Source organism: Takifugu rubripes, chromosome 15 (assembly GCF_901000725.2).
Source record: "Takifugu rubripes chromosome 15, fTakRub1.2, whole genome shotgun sequence".
NCBI lineage: Eukaryota > Metazoa > Chordata > Actinopteri > Tetraodontiformes > Tetraodontidae > Takifugu > Takifugu rubripes.
Window position 1 is genome coordinate 6,617,439 of NC_042299.1, and position 15,725 is coordinate 6,633,163.

The 15,725-nt window shown below is 42.4% G+C and overlaps 2 protein-coding genes and 1 long non-coding RNA gene across 4 annotated transcripts; 1 reads left to right on the top strand and 2 right to left on the bottom strand.

Annotated features, from left to right (window-relative positions):
- Positions 1-1,034: 1,034 nt before the first annotated feature.
- znf346 (zinc finger protein 346) lies at positions 1,035-6,262 on the bottom strand. The gene is made up of 7 exons (XM_029848413.1): positions 5,946-6,262; positions 4,531-4,634; positions 4,268-4,363; positions 3,741-3,891; positions 3,397-3,645; positions 3,220-3,319; positions 1,035-3,144 (listed from the first exon to the last, which is right to left on the bottom strand). Exons 1-7 carry the CDS (start codon positions 5,992-5,994, stop codon positions 2,940-2,942), a joined length of 954 nt encoding a protein of 317 aa, XP_029704273.1. The 5' UTR covers positions 5,995-6,262; the 3' UTR covers positions 1,035-2,939.
- Positions 6,263-6,396: 134 nt separating this feature from the next.
- LOC115252643 (uncharacterized) lies at positions 6,397-8,258 on the bottom strand. The gene is made up of 2 exons (XR_003890969.1): positions 8,102-8,258; positions 6,397-7,086 (listed from the first exon to the last, which is right to left on the bottom strand). It is a non-coding gene; the product is annotated as an uncharacterized lncRNA (long non-coding RNA).
- LOC101065826 (cornifelin homolog B-like) lies at positions 7,140-12,980 on the top strand. 2 transcript variants are annotated; one of them, XM_029848414.1, is made up of 7 exons: positions 7,140-7,682; positions 10,010-10,141; positions 10,214-10,440; positions 10,721-10,821; positions 11,413-11,526; positions 11,685-11,836; positions 12,050-12,980. In XM_029848414.1, the coding sequence occupies exons 5-7, from the start codon at positions 11,421-11,423 to the stop codon at positions 12,170-12,172; spliced, it is 381 nt and encodes a 126-aa protein (XP_029704274.1). In that variant the 5' UTR covers positions 7,140-7,682; positions 10,010-10,141; positions 10,214-10,440; positions 10,721-10,821; positions 11,413-11,420; the 3' UTR covers positions 12,173-12,980. The 2 variants fall into 2 exon arrangements, with proteins under 2 accessions (XP_029704274.1, XP_029704275.1); XM_029848415.1 differs by having other exon boundaries at positions 10,010-10,134.
- Positions 12,981-15,725: the final 2,745 nt, after the last annotated feature.

Genomic DNA, 15,725 nt, shown 5'->3' on the forward strand with positions numbered 1-15,725 from the left:
TTTTGAATCTTATTACTGGAAAAAACCTGTATTTCTAATGTTGATCATTATATATAAACATGAACAATTCTTCTGGCACATCTGTTTGTGGGCTCTTTTTTTCTTCTAGAGCGTTGGACTAAACAGAGGTTGAGCACATTTGATGACAAGGTTGTGTCCTGGGGTTTAATCCCCTGTTGAAATAAACTCTAGTTGGCATTGTGATGTCTCTTAGTTTAATCTAGTGTGTTAAAAAAACCAAAATGAAAAGTTTTCATACCTTACAGCCCTTAACTACGACGGGACAGATGACCTTAAACCGGTTTTTATGTCACTGAACCCATCGTTCAATGCGTCTTCACTATGACTGTAATGGCAGGGTAGCGCCGATTGAGGGCGTCGTGAGCGTGTGAGATAAAGAACGTAACGTTGTGGTGGTTATTTGAGTTTGTGCTGTTTTAACACTTTGGAAAACAGTACCCAAAAGACATTGCTAAGTTTAACGTGATTTCAAAGTAATTTTTCCTTCTTCAACATCACAGAGTATGTGTCCTGTTTTATTACGTGAACGATACCGCTCTCTGGTGGACAGTAAGGGGAATGCATTTCCAACGCCATTAAAGGAGACATCTTAAAAATAACAGTTGAATATTAAATTATAACCGAACATGTTAGATGCGCTTGAACATGTCGTTAATGAAGGTGTTCGGCTCATGCAAGAGGCTACGCCAGCAATCAGGCCTCGAAAATAGAAAAATTACTTTTGGGTCTCAAAGCCTGTATATTTCAGTTCAGTTGTAGAAGGTTTAATTCAGGGATGTTGGATGGTTGATAATTTAATGTTGCCTGCCTGATAGGTTAGAAAACCTGGCCACACTGCAGGCCTCAAAAACTGGATCTGGGCACCGCTGATTTAAACCAAGGGTGTCGGAACCCAGAGCTCAAAGGTCGCAATCCAGCTGGGTTTGGGTCCCACTGGCCTTGGTAACCAAAATAAATCTGTTCATATTATTGCAGCTTTGTATTTTCAAACATTCACAAAAAGGCAAAAGGCAATCTCTTCAAAGTTTTATTGAATGCACAGATTGCTGCATATTTAAAAATCTTTTTTTAGACAACTTAGGAACTCACAGAACACCAAGCACATAAAGAGGGAAAACAAAAAGGCCATTTTCTTTTCTCATATTTTACACCGAGTTATAAATTACATCCAAATAAATTCTCTCATTTATTCAGAAGCTCAGACATTCACTCCCTAAAATAGTCAACCAAATCTTTTATAAGGACAAAGTAAAAAAACCCAAATATCTTAATATTGACATCAATCTTGAAAATCTCTGCACTTTACATCACAATCTTTATTGACAGTAATTACAGAAAGCTCCTAGAAGTCTCCTCTAGAGTCTAAAAAGCCCCATTTTCATGATGTCAGAGGGTTGAAAATGTTTAAAAGCTCTTCAACAAACTAACCAGTACAAAAAAGCTCAGATTTCCAGGGAATCAAATTAGTGTCGTTCCCATTGAAGTAACACTTTCCAAAAGCTTGAAAGTTGAAAATAATACTTTAAAAAAAAATGACATCATAACCTAGAAAACAATCTGGTCAAAGTTAGAATCTGAATTCACAACAACATTCAGGTTAGCTGCTAACAGGAACTTGGCTGCTGTTTTTCTATAAATCTGACTTGGATATGTGACTCATTCACATCTGGCTGTTAGTACTGATATATAGTTGTAGTAATACTGGAAACTTATTAGAATTTAAACGTTCTTATGATGCAAACAAGTGGGATGTGTCCACAGTTTGTCATTAGCAGCTTCTTGTTAGAGCGACTGTCACAGCGTTGCACCAGCGGATAAATAAGAAATCTATTCTTTTAAAAATAACAAAAAAGGTCAGTTTGGTTACAGCGCCACCATCCATTGGGGCAGAACCTTTATTCACACCTTCACTCGAAAAATAAAAACAAACAAAAACTGACCTCATAACATTCTGCACTTTTGGGAAATTATTCCCATCAACAATATAGTTTTATACTTTAGAATAGTGTTTTTTGTTAGATTATGATCCGCTCTAGTATTCTTCAGGTCTTCAGGATAACGGATGCCAGACATCTGCACCACAATGATACTGGTTCATTCATCGGGCCTAAAATAAGGCGCTTTATTAAAACAAGATATCAGACGGTGTTAATGTGAAGCCGCCGCTAGATAGAGCAGTTGGGCTTCAGTTTGATAGACCTGGTTCCCTTCGTCACACACTGTAGAGATTTTATAAAGTCTACATTTTAAGGGCACCTTGGAGTTTGATCACTGTAGTGTATCAAGTAATTTAAGCTTGTTCCTTAATTAATTTGTTAATTCGTTTCTTGACATAAATCTACTGTAGAGCAGTAAATCGTACCAAAACCATTACATGACAGCAGCACATTTCTAAACCTTCACCTGTGGAACCTGAAAAGATAGACAAGTAACTTTGTTTATTAGCTCAACCCAGTTTGTTACACAACTTAAGCATCGCTCCCCCAGTGGACGTGACCAGAGCTAAAAGGAGGTTTGCAAGCTGGTGTCGTATTACTTGTTTTCAAATGTCATCCTGCAACATGTACCTACCATTTGCATCTTCAAAACTAACGGTTTCTGACTAGGACTGTAATTTCGGACCTGTGAAGCTGACATTTTTCAGCAGCAGTCAGCTACGTTTTCAGATGATAGTGATTTGACGTAAAAGAAAGGAGAAAAAAAAGGAATGTTCAGAGAAATACCACCTGTTGAAGCCTGATGCTGCTACACCGTCGGGGTCTCCAACAGCAGCTGCTGAGAGAGGCGTGACTCGTCTGACTTCATATCAAACCAGTTTGAAAATATTTACACTCCGAGAAGAGACTGCAGATCCACGGGGGTCAATGAGGACGTTTTAAAGGGGCTGTTTCTAGTTCCAGGTCCATCCCAGTGTGCATTTAGGTAAAGTGATACTCCTCTGAGTACCGCGTGTCCTCAGGGGTGTACTGGTTCCCCCCAGCTGGGTACTGGTTATTTGTGTTAGTGTACTGGTTACCCTCAGAAGCAAACTGGCCTTCTGTTTTGGTGTACTGGTCGTTGCCCCCTTGTGATTGTTCTGCAGGGTTTTGGCTTCCTGTAGTGTTCAGGCTCAACTTCTTCACTCTTCAAAAATAAAAGACATAAAGATGCATCAAAATGTGACGATTACATCAAATACTGTGTCGTGTGTGTACTTACTGGTTATTGTGTTTGGCCCCACTGATGTGAGACTGGTACTGCTCCACAGAGTTTAGCTCAATCTTACAGATGGTGCATGGGTAGCCCTTCAGAGTGGAAGCTGCTCACACAACAGGAGAAAATCAGGATACGGAATTGTGCCAAGGCGACCTCCGTGTGGCAGCCGTGTGTTCTGACCTGGAGCCGTGGCCGGCCCGTACGTCTCCATCAGCTTCATCTTTGTCATCTGTTTTCTGTGCTTCTTGCCGACGTAGTGCTGCTGAGCCATGAGCGGATTGTTGAACGACGCCTGGCACATGGAGCAGAAACGGTTGGAGTCGTTATCGTCATCGTCGCCGCCGCCGCCGCCGCCGCTGCCCGCTGTGCCGCTGGGATCCTCTGCTGGTTTCTTCCTGGGCTGAACGGCTGCTGGTGTTTGAACGGTTACTGGAGACCAAGAATAACAAGAAAATGTTCAAAATTCTGATTTTCTGTAGGGAAACTGGAAACAAAGATGCCAGAAAGAGACTGGTTGTACACACGTGGCATTTGTGGACCAACGGACTTCAGTCTCAGGTTCTTGGCGTGAACTTTGCCCTGGTAGTGCGACTCGGCCACCACAGGAGAGGAGAACTTCATGTTACACACTTGACAGACTTTAGATCTGTCCGTGTCTCCGTTGTTGCAGTCTGACTGTTGGAACCACAAACCATGAAGCAACCATGCTTTCCATTCACCCATTACAAACAGACTTTAGTTCTTTATGGTGAATACTGAACTTAAAAAAAAAAAAAAAGCCAGTATCAGGAGTACAAAGTGAGAAAAACTCTGCCACCACTTGCAGAGAAATGTAAATTTAAATGTCTAGAGGAGCAAGATCACGTTGTAGTTGGGTCAGCCAATGGTTTGCTGCCAAGGCTCAGCTGTACGCTTTTTCAGCCACTTTCTTACAAACTAAAACAAGGATTTCTTCTCCCGTTTACAAAATGAGCCCTCCATGGATGCAAAGAGACATATACTCTTCTTTTTGTAACGAGGGTAAAAACCAGGGTGGGAGGACTTTACTCACACTGTCGACTGTCGACAATTTCATCTTTTTGAGCTCAGGCTCCTTCTGGATGTGGGTGGAAAAATAACGGCGCACTTTGTTCGCATGTTTCTTGCTCTGAAAGCACAAGAACAAACACAACATAGTATTACTTTTAAATTCTGCATCCAACTAATTAAGAGCACTTATTATTAATTAAGCAACATCCCCTGTATGGCCCAGAATAGTAACAGCATCAAATATGAAGTCTCCTGACACTGAAACAGGAGAATGGACTCACTGACCTGATAATGAGTCAACTTCTGAGACGTGGAAATTAGGACAGCGCTGCAGATTTTACACTGCGTGTCGGAAAACAGGTCGCTGTGCTCCTCTATCATCTTATTTACTGCGCACAAGCAGAGGGACAGAGAGAGATGTCACCCTCTTTGGAAAACACAATGTTAAACCACAGCGACATAAAAAGATTCTAATTTTCACAAACCATGGCTGAACCATGACGCCATTTAACGATGACTTAAATTAGCCAACATTCAGGTTTGTCCAAAGGTTACAAGTGAAGTCCAGTTCTAAAACATCCCCTGGGAGACTCCACATTCATCTAAAGCCTAACAGGCTCCTGTCAATAATACTAGTCTAATACCAACAATCTCATTAACGTGATTGTTTTACGATATAATCTCTTCGTGTTAAACTGACAGATGGGTGTGTGTTTTGGGTCTGAGAGATCACATCGTGATGGTTTTGGACCTTTCACGAACCGAACGAGCATGAAAGTTTGAAAAGAGTAACTCTTCAATTTCAGCCAGAAATCCGAACAAACCCAGAAACCCAAAGTTCTTTAGCCCATAATAAAAAAAAAGAAAGAAACCAGGCTGTGCCACTATAGATGGCTGCTGGAGAATGTGTCAGTAAGGAGCCATTTCCTCTCACAAAGGTACCAAATGTACCAGCAGGTTTAGAGTCAAGTGTGTTTTTTGGTTAACTTTTCTCGCCTGCACCACCTGCTGAGAGCCAGTGAGTCCAGTTTGTGTTGGCTCACACACCAGCGCAACCAATAATGGCAAATGCTTCACATTTAAAAACTTAAAAAGTCTACTGTAAATGGAGTTCAATGAAACTAAAGATATTCCGCTCCAAAGATGAGTTCTTGATCATATCCATCCAGAGCTACAAGAATAATGCTCTCAAACAAAGTTGATCAAATGCAAAGACAAAGACACAAAATCAAACTGATTGACGTTCATGTCCAGTTTAATCTCAGCACTACAGTACAACTTTAAAAGAAAAAGACTGTGGTTTTAATGCCTTATTGTTGCAGTAGGATTAAGACTGAGTTGCAGCCAAGTAAAAGGACTTGTTTCGCCTAAATCGCTCATGCCTGCTTGTCCGAACCTAAAAGCGGTCTGTTCTGCTTTCAGTGCTCCCCAGACACACCAGTCGAGACGCAAACCAGTGTTTCTCTGCATCACACTTAGACATGCTCTCGTCGACCTTGGAATCAGAACGACTGCAGCTAGTCCAATTTAGCCTATTAGCACATAAACTGTTGCCATCACATCGCAACGCCGGCTAACATTAGCTTAGAGTGAGCTAACGGCGACAGTGGTGTTTTAAAGCTACTAGTTCCCGGGTCATTCCATGTGCATCACAGCAGCGGTATTTTATAGTAAGCTTTGAAGTAATAAATAAACTATACCCTCCGCCAGCCCCGCAGGAATATTTTCCATCTGCATCGCAACAGCCATTATTTCTTAACAGCTTAATGCTGCGCATGTGCGACTTTGAAGACGACGACGAAGAAGTAGTAGTAGTAGAAGAAGAGGAGGAGGCGGAAATAAATGACGTAACGAATGTAACTGAACAAAAAATATATTATTTTGCTCAACAGGTGAGAAGCAGTCAATAGTTAATAAAAACGTTACTTTGTAAATAAAAAGGAATGTAAGGAATAAGACGATGGATTCGGCAGTTTTTACCCAGTATGATAGTTTTATGACATATTTGTAGTACGATTTTAGCTACTTAATACATTTTCCCCAAGGTAACGCATTGTAAATATTTTGTGGCAGTCTGAGACTGATTCTTCTGCCTGTGCCATACACCGCTGGACTATTGGAGGGGACCACCCTTTATTAACAACATAATCACTTAAAAGAAGGGCATTTATTAACTAAACATGCAACTTCCCTCATGGTGGATGAGGCCACAGCAGCACTGAAATAGACAATATATGACAGAGAATCAAGCTGTTTATAGCCTAGTTGTAGACCACATGCACATTTGGGCAACCTGCACAAGAGCACAGTTTCTGCTGGTTTATTTTCCTTTCACTCTATATCTCAGCAATGACAGGAAGTAATGGAGCCTTGAACCTTCTGGACTGTCTACATGCAGCACGACAGCCAGACACCTGGAAATAAGCAATGCCTGCCTGGCCCATCTGTATCTCTCCTTGCTTTTTAGCTGAGAATTCCTTCTTGCAAGTCTGATTTATTTGGGAGGGGTCCTTTTCTGTCTTCCTGCTGTTTGCCACCAGCCTGATACTGGATGCCTTTAGGATAATCTCAGCAGATATTGGGTTCAGCTTGGAGACAGCTGGCTGATGAACTGAGCGGTCAATAATGTGAAATTGTCTCCCTCCATTCTTCTTGTTGTTCCATCCATTCCGAATGAGCCGTGCTGCTGTGAGGAAAGAGTCTGTCTGGCTGTTTTGGTCCTTCAGACCATCTGATAGCTGAGGCCTAAACATGATCTTTGTGGGAGGTTCCGTCTTACTGCTGCCCTCCATTGCGCTCTTGTCCGAATTCTCCACTACTGCATCTGAAGGGAAAAGGCTCCTGTGAATCATAAGTAAACACATTAGATTAATTTGGATTCAAAGCATTAAAGTATCCTGGACAATATATTTGTGAAACAGTAGCGTCATGATTTTATGGCCTCAAAAATAAATTAGAAGACTTGAACAGACCAAATTAGAGAAAGTGGGACTTTACTGTAGTATACCACCAGAAGGCAGTATGTTAATGGTCACTAATCAATCATACAGAAAATATACAATGTCAATGTGTTTTGGCTTTCAGATATTTATTTAAACATTCCAAATTTTAGAATAATATGAACTATACGGACATTTTACGTTAAGATAAGATAAAAAAAAAAAAAAGTAGGCTCTTGTCATTCTGTAAAATAACCACTAGAGGGAGACATACCGTTCCCCAGTGAAAGGAAACGTGTCAAACAAGCTTTTGTTCCCTGAAATCTTTGGTGTGAAGTCACGTTTCAGTGAACCCGAGTCGCAGGAGCCTAGCTATGCTCATCAGCTGTGTATAGTAACGAGAAAATGCAGGATGTAGCAGTAAAAGTTGGAGTGATTTCTCAGAGGTGTTCCAGAAGATATGTCAGTTGTATAAGGACAAGAAGAAACTGAAACTAGGTATTTGCAATCACTTTTAGTGCATGGCTGAAATGATTTGGAGCTAAACAGGATCTGTATACATGCTGCTATTGAGTACAGGACACACAATATAATGATTTCATGGAGATCCAGTGTATGCAAAACACACATTTAATGGATTATGGTCAGTATTCAGTGGAAACATTTGCTTGCTTAAACTGAATTAATCTTAAATTCAGTTGCATGGATCTTGAAGCACCCCATTGGAGGTACAGAAAAGTTTGAATGCAAGAAAACAAAAAGTGGAAAACATAGATATCCATTCCATATATCACTGGAAATGTCCTAGTTACTGTAAAAGTATCAGAGATAATTCTCTGCTGTCATCTAATCTCAAACATGTTAAAAACAGCAGTGCAAACAGAACAATTGGCCATAAATGTATAAAATAAACTCACAAAGTTGTGGATTTAAGTGGTTGTCCCGCAGATTCCAGTAAGATTGTGGTTGCTCCTGTGCAGACGGACTCCCTTGCCTCTGCCCTCTCTCACCCCGTCTCTCCCTCTTTTGTTTCCCCCTCTAACTCACAGCCCCCCCCACCCCCTCACTGTATCTCAGCCCCAACAGATCTCTGAGGTTTTCCTGATGCTGCATGTTGATAACATCCTATCAAACCTGTGACACGATAATTTATAAATCAGCGAAGGGCAGAATGTGGATCAAGTCTCTCTGGTGGCTCAGTGCTGTCTCTGTGGTTGCTAAAATCAACTATTTTTAGCCTTTATTTTTCAGCAGTTTTTATTAACTAATCGCCATAGAAATCAACGGCAGCCACAAAAACACTGAAAACATGATTTTGTCACCTAAATTCTTCTGATATTTTGAAGCAAATGTACATTTTTTTCTTGCAACCTCTGCCACTCATGTGTTTCCCCCCACTGAACTCAACTACCTCTGATCAGGCAGATTTCCAAGGACATTGGACTGTAACCTCTGCATAACCGCTGTCTGTTTGCTCTGCTCAGGCTCTGGACCACCTTCAGTGAGTTCAGTGGCTTTATCTGGCTTGGCAAATAGCAGGACAACCCCAGAGCAAACTGAATTTATACGCAATTAAATCCTCAAACAAATCTTTCCCTGTGCTCTATGGTGTCAAATCAAAGCATTTCCTCACTGCACAGTGTGTGATTTCCCGCCATCTTTTGCATTTTTAAAGCACAAGTGTTTGCCACAACCACTTATTTCTACAGCTGTTAGAGCGACTATATTTCTCTGCACACATGTGGTCACGGAGGCTTTACTGCCGAGGCTCACGTGCAGGACTTTCCTCATTCGTTGAGATTCCTGGAACAAAGTTAGCAGAGAAGGGGGGGAGCAACCTGGGTCAGCCAGAAATCTGGGTCAAAGGGAATGGGAAAACTCCTGGAATACAGGCAGCAAAAACTCTCCAGTCTGGCAAACCACATTCCCGGCTGTTGCCAAATCATTAAAAGCACAAAGGAAAAAGCTACAAAATAGGCATTTATCATGAATTTGTAGTTAACCAAACCCCACAGGGCATTTTTATTCCTCACCTAAAAACTTAATCCTGTAGTTTGGGGCCAACTGCAACATCATCATCACAAGAACGTGATGGAACAGCAGATTTATGTCCTTCTGAGTCCACATAGACTGACTGCAACCATGTAACCATGGATATGACAGCATGACCTCTCTGAATTTAAGGTCATGGACTTCCTGCCACATCTGCAAGTGACATGAAGTTTGGCAGTATCTTGTTGCCTTGTGTGTTTAGATTTTAGGTGATGCTCCAGTTATTGTCACACCCTGATTAAGATGCCTTTCGAAGCCTCACGTTTCAATCTTGAATCAAACCGCTTACGTGTGTCATTAATCTGTGCCATACATTTGGTATTTGAAATCAAAATAACTGCACCACATTATCGTCCAGATGTTGAGGAGATTTTTGTGTCTGTTCTCAGCATTTTAGTTCAGATTAGGTTTGTGATCTTCAGTTTCAGAGAATCTGCCACGAGCATCACAAAGATAATGCTGATCAGATAATTCACTTGGTATTTAATTACCTGTCTAACAGGTTAAAGCAGTACTACCATCGCACCCCTTTCCCTGTCCCAAGTCAGTAAATCTGACAGTAATTCCCCAGTAAATCCTTTTCCTGTCCCTTCACTGCAGCTAAAGACTTGTTGTTCTAGTTGTCTTTTAATGAGCATTTCTGTTCCTAAAGAAAGACTCACAGGTGGTCCACATCAATAACTGCCATCAGTTCTTTGACTTTAAATGTGTGTTTAGTCTCCTTAATTCACGCTGATTCTAAAGAACTAAGTGCCCCTGTTTTACACGTCCAGGTGCAGCCCAGATGAGGCGAACGTCCACTTTGGTTGGACAGTGAGTGGACCCAGGAATGACATCACCAGTGTGAGGGGTGGACAGCAGGAGGCTGGTGTTGGAGAATCACAGCTCACAGCAATAAGTATGAGGTCAGTGATACTTGGTGCCAAAAACTGAGCAGAGATGAGGACGTCTGACATCGGGATGTTTCTTCCCTGAAGGTCTTGTGAGGAGATCCATCATGAAGGAGCCCAGTGAGGTAGCATACATCCTGGGAGGAAGCCAGTGTCTCATCTGTCCTGGGCTATCCCAGGGGCAGGACTTCCCTGTTTGGCCTGCTGGCTTCACGTTTGGATGAAAGGGTCTGGGACACTGGGATGTTCCGTCTGGATGGCAGGTGTAAACGCACGCTTGCCGCGAGCTGAGCAGATTGAGCAGAACACATCTGGTAATGGTTCTGCTCGCTTAATGACTGGATGTGTTGCAGGACATGGAGGCACTGCCGTCTCCTCATAGTCTAAAATGCCTAAAACAGACTTACTTAGCAAGTCCTGCAGCATAAAAAGTCATTTCAAAATGAAAAAAAAGATTTGAGATACGTCACAATAAATGATGATGATGTCATCACCGCACCTACATGCTTCCAGTGTATCACCACTCTAATAGGATGGACTTGTTTCTGGACTGACTTGTTGGTCCACTTTGTTCTTGTTCTCTTTTGTTCTAAGGTGTTTCTGCCATCTGGGAATGTTTCAGAGAGAGACGTCAACAGAGAGGACGCTGCACTGACTGCTTTATTCACCCTTTATTTGTCACACATTTATTTCAGGTGAGTTTTCTATTATCATTATTATCAATATTGCTATTATATAGTGGTCACAAACTAAGAGAAGTGTTTTATTTCCTTCTGTGAGACTAGAAAAGAGACATTAATTTTCTCTTTTCAGTGACTCCTACCACCATTAAAAGCTTATAAAGTATATTTTGACCTAATTACATCATAAGTACACAGGCTATTTTCTGTCCTTACCAATCCAAATGTGTCATTATCACCACCAGTTGATCCCAGTTGACAACTCAATCTAAGCATTTGGGAGCACTGGGGTGATGGTCCACAGATCTGTTCAAAGCCCCTAATTATAGCTATTAAAATACTTTTAAGGTCCTGGTTGAGATGTTTTATTTTCTAAGGCGTATGGCCTGTTATGACCTAATATTGGCTTCATCTAGCACATTTTAATTGGTAAACTGAGAGGAATCAGGAAGAAGCACCAACACATTCTGGTGGACCTGTGTTGAGAAAATACTTTAGAATCCCCCACAAAAAGAGAGTACCACAGAGGTGCCTTTAAGAAACAAACAAGCAGCACATGTTTCTGCTCTGAATTAAACACGAATGTAACATCCTGATATCTCCCAGGCGCCGCCATGTCCTCCACGCTGGTCATCAGGCAGCCTCAGCCGGTGATGAGTTCCCTGGAGTCTGATGAGTGGGGGTCAGGCATATGTGACTGCCGTCAGGACGTACCTGAGTGTGAGTCCCTGGACCTCATATCATGACAGCTAGTGGTGAATGAAAAACCTTATTCAACCTGCAGAATAAGACATTTGTCTGCTTTAAACTCAACATTAATTAAATAATTCTGGTGTCATATTCCACCTGTTGCTGTATCTTCCTCATATCTGATTTAGGTTGCTTTGCCTTCTGGTGCTTACCTTGTTTCGCCTGTATAACCACCAAGAAGTACGGTCAATGTCTGTGTCTCCCCCTGCTGGACATCGGCTGTATTCCCCCCATCACCTTGGCCATGAGGGTCTCCATGCGGGAACGCTACGGCATCAAAGTAAGGCCTTAAGTGCTGCTGCTGTCTTTATCACTGGACTTAAACCTGGATTTGCAATCTGGACACTTACAGGCCATGCGAGAGAAAAATCATTTCTCTTCTTCATTCCACGAGTGATACAAATGGGCATTTATTTTGAAGTTGTTTAAAAAACTAGAACTCTAATTATTACTTTTTGGGGGATTGATGACATAACGTTTGTGTCCGCTGCAGGACACCATCTGTCGAGACTGTTTGTTCGCCACCTTCTGCATCGCCTGCTCCTGGTGCCAGATGTCCAGAGAGATGAGGAAGAGGGACATTCAAGTGCTTCTCGTCGGTGCCAAGAACTCGTGACCACATTGGTCACCACCGGGATGCCATGTTCTGACCACGCTGAATAAGCCAGGAGGAAGAAATGGCTGATGTGACTGAAAACATAATTTTAGGGGATCCCGCCTGATTTGAACCCAAAAGAGTTCTGAAAGTTTGAAAAATGACGTTTTTGGTTTAGGGCAAAAAATAGGGCAAAACATGTATATAAAAGATGGTTGTTGGAATATTTAATATGCCAATTCTAGCGCTTTGGTTCCTAAGTTAAATTCAATTGCAACTTCACACAAAGATATTTTTATTAAGACCTGATAAGCTTGCAAATCAGTTTAGACGATGAATGTAAACCCTACGATATTCGCTAGAGGGCGCTGCACTCTTGAAAATAGGCCAACACGGTCGAGGCCATGCAGGGTCACGGCACAACCATTTGACGAGTCCATAATGTTGTTTTGCAGTCTCGTTTCTTTATGGAGATGGAGCCACTCTGGGGTCCATTAAAAGACAATCACATGGTTGTGTGTGTTCCTCTCTCTCATCTGCTGCTTCCTCTTCTTGTTTCTGACTGGAATTCATCCTTTTAGCAATTAGGGCTGGCCTAGTTAATTACTGGTGAATTAACTGAAGGTCGTGGGTTCGATCCCCAGCTATAACAGACCTTTCTGTGTTGAGTTAGTTGAGTTAGCATGCTCACTCTGTGTCTGGGTGGGTTTCCTTTGGCCCACAGTGGCGGCACTGCTGAAACTGCAGCGGCTCGGGACTGACCCTCCAGCTGACCTACAAAAATCCGTTGTACAATTATGAAACGACAATAAAAAGCTTCTTATTCGACCCCCATGTTTGCCCTCTGGTGGCCAAGGCATTCTTTGGCGCAACCTAATAAGTGCATTCAGCAGTCAGAGATGTCTGAGCCATTCAGATTAAATAAGGAAAGCAGGAAGAAGAAGAGAGATTTAACCTAATTTTCTCCTAATCATGCAACATAAACTCATGGAGTCACTGTTGTATCACAGTCAAATTACTCCCAATAAATGTTCCCGCTGGTGTGTGCTCCAGCTGAGGAGTTCTCTCTCTTCTGCTGGCACACTTGGCCCTGGTGTTCACTGTAAATTGCTCAGTGGGTTGTTTTTAATGGGATTATAATGACAGTTATGGTTTGCAAGAACTGATGTTGGTGACTTTTATGAGGTGTGAGTGAAGGGGCGGGTCCGGGCGGCTCATAAAGGCTGCAGGAATGTTAATTGGTCGAGGCCACTGCTGCCCTCTTTGTTCTGCTCACTCATACTGAGCTTCTGTTGTGCCCGTTAAAGGCCAAAGAACTGATTTAAAATCTGTGACTTTAACCCCGCACACCCTCCAGCATCCTCCCCTGCCACCACACACATATGTACACAGATTATCCCACCTAGGGCCCCCCTCGTCCATCCCCTCCCATTCTTAATTTTTGGGGTTTTCCTGAAGAAAATGGAACCCTTTTGCTTCTCTCATTTCCTCCATGTTGCTTAATCAGGTGGTTGGCACTCACCTCCCCGCTGCGCTCCATCGCCTGTGGTCAGTCTGACCGCTGCAGCCCTGCCCGGGACAGGCTGCGTCGCTGTTCGAAGTGAAGACGTTTACAGTTTGGATATGTTTTCAAATTATCGGTTAAAGAAATTAGCATATTCCAAACACAAGGTAATATTAGCTTATTACTTCCCTATTTTTATAAACCTCATGTTGGAGGACTCCACCACTGGTCTTGACTCCTGAAAAGAATCTCTAGAAGCCAGATACTCTGTCCTCTATGATTAGCTCTTCCTCTGTTGGGGAGTTAGCTTCAAATACATCTGCCTGAATTAGCTTAAAGGGCAATTTTGCAGCATTTCAACCAGGCTAAAACTGGTGGCATTACATTCACAAAAAAGGGACACTTCTGATAAAGGTGTGGGGCAGCGGTGTGATCCATTAAGTTATGAAGAAATGTTATTTAAGAATAAATTGTATGGGTCTTTAAGGGTGTAATCTGTCAAGGTGACCAAAGGAGGCAACAGACAGACTTAAAATCAGTACTGAGATGTACAAAAAGAATGTTGGTCATGCAGCTGATTAGAAAAAGCTACAACAAAAGCATCAGAAGTTGATTTAAGACCACCTCCTGCTCTGTTTCTCCAGCACATGTGACTCACAACCTCCGCACAACTTGTCGGGATCAGAAACTTGCTAGCATGCCTCCGTCTCCTCATCATGACCTCATGGAAGGCGTGGGACGAGCCAGGGGAACGAGGGGCACTGACTTTCAAAAAAATCCGCCATGTTCTCGAGTTAAAGTGGCGCCGCAGTGAGGGCACAGACGGCCATGTTGTACTGGGGAATTCACCCCAGGGATCCTGGTATCGAACGTCCTCCTTGTGCCATCTCCTTTGTAAGATAAAAACCATTTTGCTCATTTATTATTGATTCGGTTCGGTCTAACAAATTCATTCATGCGATCATTTGGAAAGAGAAGTTTGAAGTGAAAACATGAGGCTTGACCACAGTGAAGAACTTGCGTGTGGATAACCAGAGGTCATGAGATGCATTTGAACCTGGAGGACTCCCTGAGACTGTCATCCTGTCTGTCCAGAGGTCTCCTTCATGACAGATAGAGACGCTGTATCTTCCAGAGTGTCTCCATAATTTCCAGGGGAAGTGTTCCTTTTAAAAGACAAGGTTGGAGTTGCCGGCGAGTCGGCTGATAACGGCTGAGGTTAAGATTGGACGGGAGGGGCGGCCGTAGTCCGACACGGCTATCAGACGGCGGGCCTCAGAGCAAACAAACAGCTCTGACCTCTGAAAACAACGGCAGCAGGGAGCAGCTGATAGTGAGAGACGGATAGGTGGAGGTCGGCGATGGTGCAGGAGAGTGTGTGTGTGTGTGTGTGTGTGTGTGTGTGTGTGTGCGGAGCAGAGAGCAGGGCCAAAGGGGCATGCAGGGCAGGAATTATCTGATCCTCTGGTAATCATGCTGTCTAATTGTCTATTAAGGTAGTTTTCTTTAAAAATGAGGGTTGTTTCAAGGACCAAAATAAAAGTTTTCTTTGTTTTGGCTGAACAGACCTTCGCTGTTTTCTTTTATGACTATTAAAGAAAACTCAGCTTCCCAAAACAGATCAGCTTTTATCCAGTAAGCTGATTATTTGATCCCTTTTTGATCATTTTTTGGTGCCCTGAATGCAACCAGAGTTTAGGGTCAGAAACATAAACAAGTCAGGACGACGCTGTTGCTGATTCCTCGATGAGCTGGAAAATCAGAAAGAGAGCCACTAAAATCTGATACCCTGTGGGAGCCGACATCTCCATCAACAATCCCATCTGACTTCACACTGAGCTCCAGACCTTCATTATCTGTCCTGGAATGTAGCAACAATAGAATCAGATGAATGCGTTGACTTCAATTGGCAAAACTACGAGTAATACTTTAAAGTTATTGTTTTAAAAATTAAAAAATCCTTAAAGGAATAACATAAGCATAATTTCAACTCACTGAATAGTCTTGATGTAGCAGCAAGGAGTAAATTCACTTGCTTTTATAGGTTAGAATCTAATACAGTATTTTACA

What these genes read in the sequence shown, in the direction of transcription:
- znf346 (XM_029848413.1), bottom strand. Translation starts at nt 5,994, where the DNA reads ATGGCTGTTGCGATGCAGATGGAAAATATTCCTGCGGGGCTGGCGGAG. An exon ending in AGAAGTTGACTCATTATCAG is followed by an intron (nt 4,364 to 4,530) that starts GTCAGTGAGTCC and finishes TTGTGCTTTCAG; the next exon opens with AGCAAGAAACATGCGAACAA. An exon ending in GGGGCCAAACACAATAACCA is followed by an intron (nt 3,145 to 3,219) that starts GTAAGTACACAC and finishes TTATTTTTGAAG; the next exon opens with AGTGAAGAAGTTGAGCCTGA.
- LOC101065826 (XM_029848414.1), top strand. Translation starts at nt 11,421, where the DNA reads ATGTCCTCCACGCTGGTCATCAGGCAGCCTCAGCCGGTGATGAGTTCC. An exon ending in CCGTCAGGACGTACCTGAGT is followed by an intron (nt 11,527 to 11,684) that starts GTGAGTCCCTGG and finishes TATCTGATTTAG; the next exon opens with GTTGCTTTGCCTTCTGGTGC. An exon ending in GGGAACGCTACGGCATCAAA is followed by an intron (nt 11,837 to 12,049) that starts GTAAGGCCTTAA and finishes TGTCCGCTGCAG; the next exon opens with GACACCATCTGTCGAGACTG.